This window comes from Oratosquilla oratoria, chromosome 1, assembly GCF_046742065.1.
Source record: "Oratosquilla oratoria isolate Oo_2021 chromosome 1, ASM4674206v1, whole genome shotgun sequence".
NCBI classification, from domain to species: Eukaryota; Metazoa; Arthropoda; class Malacostraca; order Stomatopoda; family Squillidae; genus Oratosquilla; species Oratosquilla oratoria.
Genome location: NC_134777.1, coordinates 123,873,754 through 123,886,627, shown reverse-complemented (window position 1 = coordinate 123,886,627; position 12,874 = coordinate 123,873,754). Strand labels below are relative to the sequence as shown.

The window sequence follows — 12,874 nt, the reverse complement described above, 5'->3', positions numbered from 1 at the left end:
CCAAAAATATTGCCTATCTCTTCCGTTTTGCTTTCATCTATACCACATTCACACACATTAAAAGACCCAAACCTTAGGGTTCTGGTTGGGAAAATCCTCTCAGACCCTCTTTTGCCTTTGCTTTTTTCAGAAATGTCCTCTTTGGGGCTACAGGGAGTAGGATGCCTAGTCCTATCCCCATCCCTTTTTTGTCGCCTTTTATGACTCAAGTGGGAACCCTTTGTGGCAGTATTCTTTCTACCCTGCTACAGGGTTTGGCAGAAAAGGAAATGAATATTCAGAGAATTAGTACAGGGCATTAAGAGTGGGGGGACAGCATAACATTTGGACTGTTGCAGTATACTAATGTAGCATCATTTCTTTATGAATAGAGATTTCCTCTATCATAGACAAAATGATGTGTGACTCTGATCAATAAGGGTACCCCAAATAGACCTGTAAGTATCAGCTGTATGCTATTGAGCAGATTTTAACCTCAAAATAACATGTAACCAATACCCCAGATGGGGTTATAAGAAACACACTCATACTAATAAAACAAAAGTTAAATTTCCTAGAGGACCTGAGGACTATTGCTGGCAAGAGTGGGGCTGTAGGTTTCCAGTTAGACTCAATATATTTTGAGGAGATGGACTTCAAGCAAGGCACAGGGAGTACCAAACCACCGGCCTGTTTCCTCCATGAGGGTGATGGAAGAAAAGGAAAATAAATCACCTAATGAAAGATGGATAGAATAATAAAATTTCTTGTCTAATGATTTTACTAACTTCCCCTACTGTTATTATTCCTACTGTTGGTTAGTACTCAGTGTTAGTGTGTTCAGACGTCATAGTAAGGGAAACTAATCCCTTCACCAGGATCTTGTCTTTGATCTCTTATCCTGGATATGTTGTGGTCATGTCGGTGTGCTGCCAATGCTGGACACTCAGTAAATATGTGCATAATCATGTGCATGATTCCCTGGTTGTGGTCATGTGTTATCTGATGTATTACCTACCCTGTGATGGTACATCTTAATTGTTGTGTGACTATGGGTCTCCAGGAAGAGAGATCTTGGGCAATAATTGAAGTGTTATGTGGTGGCTGTAGTAGAGTTTGCTTGGTGAACTCTGAAGAAAGAAGGAGGAGGAGGAGGAGGAGGAGGACAACGACGACGACAACAAGGAGAATGAGGATGGGGTAAGCAATCACCAATTGTCAATTCTTGTGTGAAAAGTGGAGGGAAAATGGTTTCATTGGGAAGAGATCTTGGGGTCAGTCTAGAAAACAAGACCCTGCCAGACCTCAGAGCACCTTTTAATGAACAAAAAGGTGCTGATGGGTTTTGAAGATGTGCAGTAGGGAGACAATTGCCACCAAAATCCATCTCCCACCATTATGATCACATGTTGGTCCCACAGTTATGTAAGGAAACATATGCATGGAAATCAGGCTAACCCCCATAACACAGAAATATAATGCCCATTGTCCCTTGTCTGATGCTTCTTATAAATATGCATAACCAGGACTCTGCACTAAGAGCTCACCTAATCCAGCAAAAGGATTCCCTGGCTGCGGCTGTGGAGCAGCTTTGAGTTTTTCTTCTGCTATATTGAGGTTACTACGATAACTTTCATTTTCTGGTTCTATCTGAAGAGCTTTCTCATAACATTCTTTAGCCTTCTTGTGTTCATTCAGGCTAGAATATGCCAAGCTGAAAAAATATACATTTCATCAACAAATACAATAAGCAGAAAGATGAAAAGAAAAGAATGGGTGGTGGATGGGAATGAGTAGCATACCTTGGCTGGCTTCCTTCCATATAGGGGGGATGAGAGCCTTGGTATATAGATTGATCAACAAATACCTCAAAAAAATATTCATGGTAAGATTGTAACATTCTATGAACAAGTTCTGAAGAGATAAAGACTATGTTTTTCATAACATCATGATGTCTCCCCCCAGGGAGTGAATGATATGGCCACTTTATGGAGGGCTTTTTAAAGGAGCTAAATAATTTTTAATGGGGAAACAAATGGGTGTGCGATGAGTGAAGGACAGATGTATGCCTTGGCTGGCTACTTTCCTTGTAAGGAAGAAGAAGCCTTTTGGTATACAGATTGATAGATATATTAGAACAATCTGGTGCTACTTACCCCATTCGTCCATATGCTTTGCTGTAATTTGGCTCAATCTGAAGGGCCTGCTGGCAGTCGGAAATGGCTTGCCTATGATCTGCAAGTTTACTGTGAGCTGCAGCACGGTTGCAAAAGTAAACTGCATTGGAGCAATCTTTGTTGATGGCTCTGGAATTTTCAAAAGGAAATGAATGAATAAATAAATAAATAAATAAATATATATATATATATATATATATATATATATATATATATATATATATATATATATATATATATATATATATATATATATATATATATATATGAAGTGAACACACATTTGTGTGGGAGTGAACCCTTGGTGATTAGTGCAAGAAAAAATCATGATCAAACAGTGGAAATGAAGTACTTGAAAGCCACAACATGAATTTATACATACATACATACATATACCAAGGCTTTTTCCCCCTTCCAAGGGAGGTAGCCAAAAAGGGAAAGGCATAAAAACACTCCCACCCATTTCATCCCCAAATACACTCCACACCCCTCCCACCCTCCCTCTCATCTGAGCACCTCCTGGATGACGGGTCATCCCTGCACCCTGCCCACCGCCCTGGGTCAGAAGCAGTGTCGCAAGACACAGCACATCCACAGCAAGGCCGCTTCATTTAATCGGCGACCCCCCCTCTCCGTCCCCCCTTGCATATAAGGAGAGGACGGGGAGAAATCCCTTCGGGCTGCGTCAAAATTTACTCACACATACTACCCCACCCCACACCCCCCCGCCCATTCCTCCTCATGCAATCACAACATCATTCATATACAACAATTCTCCACTCACCTCTGTCTTCCGTCCTCTCCCTTCCTTCCTCAACAGACATTCCCCTCTTCCCCAAAGCCCCCTTCACCCCAGCCATCCACCTCATCCTAGGACGTCCCCTCATGTTCACTCCCTCCACATCTGCCTTCCATACCTCTTTTACTAGTCTTTCTTCACTCATTCTTTCCATGTGTCCAAACCATCCTAATATTCTTTCATCAACCCTATCTCCCAAATCCTTTTTTACCCCTGTTCTCCTCCTCACCTCCTCATTTCTCACTCTATCCAGCCTAGTAACCCCCACCATACTTTTCAGACACCTCATCTCAAACACATTCAAACTCCTTCTCTCTTCTTCTCTTATGTTTTACGTTTCTGCCCCATACAGTGCTGTTGGCACAATCACTCCTTCATACAGTCTCCTCTTCGCATCCATTCCCAAATGTCTATTCCTCATTACACTCTTTAATCCACCAAGGCATTTACTCGCTTCTCTCAATCTACATTCTACCTCCACCTTCACTCCACCTTTTCCTGCTACACTTGCACCCAAGTATCTAAAACTATCCACTTCCTCCAGTCGCTCTCCCTTAATGTTCACTTCCAGTCTACTGCCACTTTCACCCCTTGTACATCTCATCACCTTACTTTTACCCACATTTATCTTTAGCTTTCTTCTATCACATACTCTCCCAAACTCTGCCACCAGCTTCCTCAATCCCTCCTCTGACCCTGCCACAAGCGCAGTGTCGTCCGCAAACAACAGCTGGCTCACCTCCCACTTTTCTCCATTTTCTTTAACCATCTCCAATCCCTGACCCACTACCCTAGCATTCACCTCTCGCACCACCCCATCCATGTATAAGTTGAACAGCCAGAGCGACATAACGCATCCTTGACGAAGTCCCACCTTTACTTCAAACCACTCACTCTCTCCATTTCTAATCCTGACACAAGCTCTACTACTCTCATAAAAACTCTTGACAGCTCCCAAAAGCTTTCCTCCTATCCCATAAATCTGCATAACCTCCCACAGTGCCTTTCTGTCTACTCTTATCATAAGCCTTTTCCAGATCCATAAAAGCCCAAATTTATACATACAAAGGAATTATGAAATTCATAAATGACCTGGGATACTGATGGTTTTGAGAAATAGTAGAACAGGCTAGCCTAAGGTGATTTGGTCATCTTATTTTCATCCATCATTTTACATTATCTTTTCTCACACATACCACTACATCCATACACTTTCAGACTTCCTCAGGAGTAATGATCCTTTGGCAGAGGGCCTGGCAAAACCGGTATGGTTTCTGCACAAAGTGAAGGTTATAAAGATATAGAGAGAGAGAGAGAGATAGAGAGAAAGTGTACTGACTGAAGTGGTTTATGGTCTTGCAGGTATACAAGGACACAAAATCACAGGGTTTGCCATCATTTAAAGACAGAAGAGAAAGGGGTGACTCAAGCTCTGTGATCAGGTTATTGAAAAGAGTGACCCAAAGTGGGAAGTGGGAGTCACATCACAAGGTCATGGGAACAACTGAAAAAGACCACATTTGAAGGGTGCCAAGAAACCCAAGTTTCTGTACAAAATAGCCCAAATCCTTGAATATCCAAGATGATGATAGAGATCCATAAAACCATAAATAAATTAAAAACTAGGTATGATAGATAGAGAAAAGGTGGTAGAACTCCACAAGCACAACTCCTTTCTTGCATCATACAATTACGTGGGTAAATATAAATTTCAAATTTTAATCATGATTTTATTCCCAGCCAAAAACTCACAATATACAACAAATTAGAAGGATACATACTTTGTGTAGCATTCGATGGCTTCTTTAAATTTATCTTCCCTCATAAGCTGGTTGCCTTCATCTTTCAGTTGATTGGCTTCGGCTTTATCTTCTGCTGATGCCACCGGTGTTGCAGATAAGGGTCGGGCTGCGCTTGAACTTTCTGATTTGCTCTTTTGCTAGTAATAAATTTCATTTTGTTAAAGTACAGAACCCATGTATATGAGCACTTCAATTTCATTAAAACCACCCCATCCCCATGACACTTCAATTCAACAAGTTCATTTGACATTAGCTAGCAAAACCATGTCTAAAGGCAAACTTTTGAATATTATATCTATGTTCAAAACCACACAACTATATTGGTTTATGAAGAGGTGGAATCCTAGTTAAAAAAGAAAAAAAAAATGTCAAAATTAAAAGTAGCTCAGCATCTTTTTATGAGAGGACACTTGTCAATAAAAAAAAGCGACTGATTTAAAAGAGGTGCCACCAAAATCTTTATATGTATTAATATGTGAATAAACAAAATATAACGAATCACATTTATGAATACTTACTATTTCATCTCCAACTGTAGATGAGAAAATATCATAGAGAGATCTGGAAACCCCAAGATGGCTCGAGTCTTGTGAGATTCCATAGGCTGTCTCAAGGCACTGGATGGCCACTTCCACACTCTCAACACCTTCATCGGTGAGGTTGCCCCGCCGCCCTTCACTTTCAAGCTGGGACCCCAAGAACTGCACCATGGAGTACACTAGTCGCTCTACAACGTCTCTGGAACATGCAACCGTTTGTTTTACTCGCAAGTGAAATACAGTAATTAAAATTCATTACAGACAATTTTATTTCTATGATTCAGGAGGGGGGGGGGCTGTGCAGCAAAGGGGGTCAGACCAATCTTACTCAATTCTTTCAATCGTTTTCATGGTCTAGATACAGTATTTGTTCTTGCTGGGCTGTCACCTTGGAAAGTCATTCAACAAAGGGAATCCCAAACATAACATGGGTTTGAAAGACATAGGCCCAGACACAATCAAATGTGAGCCCATACAATTGGCCTTTGAGTGTGAGAATCCCATCTTTAAAACCTTGTTTCTGGTGAGGAAGCCAGATAGAAATATCTTTACTCGGTTCACATTATATCATCATCAATTGGGGCATCTGCCAAGGAGCATGTTATTTCACTCACAAATCGGCACCAGTCCCCATGGTCTCTCTGGGAAAAGTCACATGCAGTCACCCTTCCCACACCAAACAAATCTTAACAGATTTATTCAATTTGTCCTAGCCATGAATTCTGTGGGTGTCCCCTTCCTCTCGTACATCGAGGGTTTTTACTATAGAAATATATTGAGAAATACTATACACCTAGACCACTCAATCCAACACTCGCCAACCACCACTTGTGCAGACATTTGGGCCCAGGATAAGCCCATTTGGGAATTGGTAGTTATTTATGTCCTGGGCCAATTCTCAAAGTGGGTTTATATCCTGGGCCCAACCATCTGCATGAGTGGGTGTTGGCGAGAGTTGGATTAAGAGACTTAGGTGTACTAGTGAAAAATCAGACATAAGGAGGAACACATTACAATCTGACAGTCATCAATACAGGATTAATTTCAAAAGAGAAGTTTGGATAGTAAAATCAAAAGCACTAAATTTACATGTTTAGGAGTCTATCTATATATCAAGAGTTTTCCCCCCCTCATAACGGAAGTAGACACGTTAAAGTCATCCACCCACTACCACCCATTCCACTCCCATCTACTACCTTTCTTTCCCTCTTAGCTCATCATGGATGAGGGGTCATCACTGTCTCCTGCCCACTGCCTGGGTCAGAAGCAGGGCAGCAAGACACAGCACATCAACAACCACCCCACCTGCATAGAGCCGGTGGCCAGGGCTGGTTGCCGCCGTTTGGCCCCCAACTCTTGGGGTTGGGGGGTGGTCCCACGACATAGACGCTGCGGCTCCAGGACAAAACAAAGCCCTAAAAACAATTACAGGCTGCACAAATACAACACCTACAGACCATTTACACCATGAAACAAAAGTCCTCAAAGTCAAGGACCACCTCGACATGAGAGGCACACAAACACTTGCTGCAGCCACCACAAACACATCACACCCGCTACACTACATAGCAGAACACCCACACACACCAAGAAACATTAAAACAACACCCAAAGACCTGTATCACACACAGATACTCTCTTCTCTTCCTCCACAACCACCAAATACCAGCCTCCGGAAACATATTCATAATCATATCACTCACCGCTCCATTAACACACTGAAAGACAACACACTGCTGCATGCCAGACCCCCTGATATCCACCCTTCTGAATCCTCTCTCCCATGAAAGGACAGAGTTCACCTGGCCAGACTGCGGTGCGGCCACCACCCAGCACTTCTAAGCTACCAGAAGAGGCTGGATGACTGCACTGTGAACAGCTGCCCAAGATGCAACACTTCACCCCATACCATACAACACATAATGGAAGACTGCATTATACACAATCATGCACGCAAACAACACAAAATACACTCTATAAAGGATTTGTGGGAAAACCCAGTTTCGGCTGTGGCATTCCTTGGGGAGACGGGACTGCTTGGACAGACAGTCTAGGGAACGACGACGACGACGATGATGACAACAACAACAACCCCATCCCCTCATGCAGAAAATTGAGATGGGGGAGAAATCCCTCCGGGCTGCATCAAAATACCATTCATACACACCACTATCCCATTCATTCTCCCTTCCTCGTTCATCAGACTGCTTGACCACAGTCTAGGGAATGACAACAATACATTTCCCTCTTATTCAAAGCACCTCCACCCAACCCATCTCATCCTTTGCTGTCCCCTAAGTTTACTCCATCCACCTCCGATTCCCACACCTCTTTTGTTAATTTTCTTCACTCATTCTTTCCATGTGTCCAAACCATCCCAATGATCTTTCATCTGCCCTATCTGCCAGTTCCCTTTCCATCTCCACTCTCCTCCTCCCCACCTCCTGATTTCTCACTCAACCTGACCTAGTAACCCCTGCCATATTCAAAGCCAGTCAGAACGTCCCACTGTCAAAACGTCCCGCTTGGCCTCCAGTCAAAATGTCCCACTTCGGTATACCAAAACAGCATCTGAGCTTGTTCTCAGATACTAAATGAACCTGTAGGTCAACGAGATTCGCATGTTCTGCCAGGAGCTGTACCAGAAGGTAGAAGGAGAGTTTAGATTTCTTGGCGTGTCTGTTAAACACCCCGTGCCAGCCTTCGACGTCATTATTTGTTTGGACTGGTTGGTAGAAGACACTCTTAAGTATCGGGCTTCCAGAGGCTTCCAGGGATCCACGTTTCATCCATGTATTCAACGAATTGCATCAGCTTTGGTGTAGATGCTTTCCTCTTAAGATTATCGAATGTTTGTATGATGTGTTTGTGTGGAAGATAAACAAGGGCTATCATTTTTTTTACAGAAATTGTGCGTAGCATCATCGTGTTTGTAAGCGGTAGTTAGTTTGAGTTCTCCTATCTTGCGCCACAAACACTGCGTCTGATGAAACGCACATCTCGAGAGTTTTACATCTGGAAATGCCTGATGTCGAGTAGAGGGAAACGTGACTACAAGGAACTCTTTAAGAAAGTCAAGAGGATTGTCAGTGGCGAAATCGCGCTACAAAACATCGTAGTTGTCTACGAAGCCGCCGTGTGGAGCAGTACCGAAGGTGTTTCCAGATGTAAAACTCTTGCGTCCAAGTTTAACCATTACCATGGCTTATTAATTTCACAAGCAACGTCCCTTCTATGATGATCCAATGTGGCTGTAACACCACTATTATGCATTGAACACTAAATAACCCATAATTTGCATTCAGCACTTGGGATTATGACCATATTGGGTGCGCCATACCCTTCCGAAATTCTATTTCTTTCACCATTTCTGGTGGAAAACTAAGGAGTGCAAGTGCCCAGGAGCACCTGCTCTAACAAATAAAAAAGGTACCCTTACTCTTCACTTAAGAGTCCTACTCTCCATTTTTGGTGAATTTACCAGTTGATGGATATAAAGGATTCCGTTCCAATCATGGAGGAATATTATACCTCCAGTCTCCATGTGGCATGTTCCAATCTTGGAGGAATTATACTGACAATTCCTCCAAGTTCCAATCGACCAATGACACCATCAAATGCCTTGACGTGGCATGGGATGTTTTGGTATACCCAAGTGGGGCATTTTGACTGAAGGCCATGTGGGACGTTTTGACAGTGGGATGTTCTGACTGGCTACTGCCATATTTCCCTGACACTTCAACTCAGATTTAAACTTCTCCTTTCTGCCTCTCTTAAATTCCAAGTTTCCAAACCATTCACTGTCATAGGCATGATCACCCCTTCATACAGTCTTCTCTTTGCATCCATTCTTAGATGCCTATTTCTCAAGGCACCACACTCCTCCATCTTACAGAAATATACTGAGAAATAAAATACTAGAGTAAAAATCAGATATAAGGAAGAATAAATTACTATCAGACATTTGGAGAGTACAACCACAAGCAGTAAATTTACACATTTTGGAGTAATTATAGATAATAAAGCTTGCTTAAAACACCCAATAAATCAATGCAGATAAAGGCAACGATACCCAAGATCTCTCACAGATCTCTTCAGGAAGAAGTTTTGAAAAGTTGTCTGTGCTGTATCAGCGAGGAAGTTTGTGTGTTACCAACTCTCTTCACGTAAAAAAAGTGAAGGAAACACGGTTGACATGGACAGAAATCTTAGGTCTGGTCTAGTGACTAGGTATACGTCATTCATGGCTACATCTCCAGATAGAGTTATGGGTGCTAATTTTTCTGTGTATGTGACATGAGCAACTATATTGCACATTATATCTCATGTGTCTAAACTTATCAATGACTTTTGACATGTGTAACAAATCTTATATTGGTCTGTATGGGTCTAGGTCTTCTCGATCTACACATGTTGGTTAAACACATGTCAATTATTTTGTGCATGTGACAAGAGATCTATACATGACCAACTGTACTCCATGTCATATCTTAAGTTTCTAAATGTATCGTTGACTTTTTGACATGTGACAAATCTGAAATTAGTCTGTAATGTGCATTGCAAAACAGGTCTAAAATCAACAACACAAAAATATATGAAAATACATAAATTACGCCTTTGACGGCGGCAGTGGCGGCGGCTGACACGAGCATTACTATGTTATTGTTGAGCAGCGTTACCACCGATTTCCCACAACCTAACCCCAATTTCCCACAGGTCCCCCAAGATCGTTGGGGAGATGTAGGCACAAGTTGAAAAATTCATTACTTGAAAACTACAAATTTGCGACGGAAATGTACACCATTAATCAATCCACAACATATCTCACCAGAAACACATAAGCCACATCAGAAAATCATTGGTTGGGTGAAACAATAAATTGTCCAATATAAAGAACTATTTTGATTAAGATTGAATATCACAAGCCCAACCAGTTGGTTGGAACTGACTCTATAGATAATATATACAACAATCCATGGTACTTTCCATACTTGTGAATCCTCCAAGGTTTAATAATTCACAAACAATTAAATTTTTCTTCTGTATTATGACTACCAAACCATGTAATATCATAATGAATTACAAGGTAAATTTATTTACCTTTGAGTTTAATCATGTCTATGATGCAAGCAAGCAATGATGAAATCTATTTCCTATCACTTTGATTTTAAATACTGGCTTTCTGATTTCATAATTGAACTTTCAATTACAACAACCATAACTAAAAAAAAATTATGGGATCAATTATTTATTATCTCAATTTATTACATTCTTTCAGGACACTGATAGACCCAGGGCATCCATCACACACCACCAGTGACAATACACCATTCCCTTTAAAACCAATATCAATAATTTGAGGGGCAATTGTACATAAAATAAAAACATTTTATTTAACGAGATGCCGCCCCATGCACTGATGAGGTGCATGCTTTAGAATTTCCAGGAAATATGGAAAACAAATACAACAAATTAAGAATGCTGAATTCTACATACCTGTCCATTGCCATTATAAAGTTCAAAGTCGACTATTAGAACAACAGAACGCTTCAAACAAGGCACCAGATATTTATTGTTTAGTTATTAACACAATTTGTCCACATGAACTCCTTTTCCTGCCCAACGACAACAACCAATCCTAAAAGCACTTTTTCTGACGACCACAGTAGTGTGTTTATTCTGTGGCACTGTTGCCAAATTTTCTGGACGCCACGACATCATTCAAATCGTGGAATTAATTTTAAGCAAAAAACATCGTCCAGATACAATTTAAAAGAATGTTTACTATTTATTCAACTTCCTGAAAAAATATAATTTATCATTGCATGTCCATTTCGATAAGTAGTAGAACTTCGAGCATTTTGTTTTGCCCCTCCATTGGTAAATATAAAACTTCCCAGCTTTATTTGTTTGCATTCATATTATCCAACTAAACGTAGTAGTTACTACATGAATACAAGAACTAATTATTCTATTAGTTTTACTTGAAATTTGACTAAAAGGTAAGTTGCTGGCTGTCCCTTTAAATTTATTGCTGTCAGTGTCACCAGCTAGAAAGACTCATAACAACTGAAAAATATATAATTAGATAGACAGATGAATAAATAAATAAATAGACAAATAAATAAAATATCCACCAACAGTCATAAACGCCTTCGACCATGTGTTGTTCGTTCGTCCTTTACACTACAGAGAACAATCTATCTCGTGTCAATTGAGGTTCGACTCTTGTTTATACTGGTGGTACGGCGAAAACGATCCGGTCGAAACCATATTGTGCCATACAATTGGCAAATTTTACGTTTAACATGGATTTGTCATTCTTAAATGTTAACACTCAAACATTTAAATTACTTAAATCCTTTTTCATGTGTGGCACTCTTCCCCATATTTTGGTCACCGCTATTCTATCCTACTCACCCAGTTTGATTGGGTAGTTTCTTTACAGCTAAAAACTTTTTATAGCTGTAGCCCATCGGTTGCGAAGGCTAATTGAAATCGTCTTATAATAGTTACAATAAATTTGTAAAAATGCAGCGGAAATGTAAATCGAGATAGATTTAATCATTTCTCTGGAAAAGGATTTCCCACCAGCTAGAGATGAACAAAATCGCCAGGCGGTAAAATTTGCATAGAAATGCAGTAATGTGCAGTGTTTTCAACAATCGAAAGGGCTTCAAAGAACATATATTGAATATCTGTTTGAAGTAACAATTGTCGAGTGCAAGGGAGCTATTTAGCGTGGGTAGATTATAAAAAGTCACACTTTATTTGAATTGTGTTACTTTTTTTTTCCGCATGAGTCAACCAGTACGCTTCTTTTCTTCCACTGGGAGGCTCTGAAACTCTTCTGCTCCTTGGTGATTTTCTACCTGTGGTTTGGACTCTCACAGAAAAAAAAACTAATAACAAACAAATAAAATAAGTAGAAAATAAGACACTTGTCTAACACCGACAACTTGAATTGGACTTTTCGTTCTTTTCGGAGAAGCCTCTGCTAACATTTTACTATATCTATTTATTTGTTCATCTATTATTTTATCTATTTGTTTATCTATGTATATGTCTATTTATTTATTTATCTATTTATATATTTACTTATATATTTATTTGTTTATCTATTGTCACTCTTTGGAAAATTGTCAATAAAATGGAAAAAATACAATGAGCGTTCACTGGAATATTTGTAAGGGAGGACAGAAATTAAAGTTATTATACATATATAAATTAGTAAAAGAATTGTGGAAGGCAGAGGTGGAAGGAGTGAATATGAGGGGGTGTCCTAGGATAAGATGGATGGATAGGGTGAAAGGGGCTTTACAAAAGAGAGGAATGTCTGTAGAGGAAGGACGGGAGAGGACAGATGATAGGGGTGAATGGAGAAGGTTTGTGTGTAGATGAGACTGTGATGCATGAGGGGAGTGGGTGGGGGATGGGGGTGAGAAAGTATGTATGAGAAAAAATCTGACGCAGCCCGAAGGGATTTCTCCCCGTCTTCTCATTTCCTGCATGAGGGGACGGAGAGGGGGGTGTCGCCGAATTTATGAAGCGGCCTTGCTGTGGATGTGCTGTGTCTTG

General features: G+C 40.6%; 1 protein-coding gene across 3 annotated transcripts in view; it reads right to left on the bottom strand.

The window, feature by feature from the left end:
* LOC143026232 (small glutamine-rich tetratricopeptide repeat-containing protein alpha-like) overlaps positions 1-11,008 on the bottom strand; it is a 21,013-nt gene extending 10,005 nt beyond the window's left edge. For all 3 annotated transcript variants that reach the window (XM_076186263.1, XM_076186274.1, XM_076186283.1), the window contains exons 1-5: positions 10,793-11,008; positions 5,276-5,495; positions 4,737-4,894; positions 2,136-2,285; positions 1,527-1,693 (exon numbers count right to left, since the gene is read on the bottom strand). In XM_076186263.1, coding sequence (XP_076042378.1) covers positions 1,527-1,693; positions 2,136-2,285; positions 4,737-4,894; positions 5,276-5,495; positions 10,793-10,806 — 709 coding nt within the window. In that variant the 5' untranslated portion in view covers positions 10,807-11,008. The remainder of the gene's footprint in view (positions 1-1,526; positions 1,694-2,135; positions 2,286-4,736; positions 4,895-5,275; positions 5,496-10,792) is intronic.
* Positions 11,009-12,874: the final 1,866 nt, after the last annotated feature.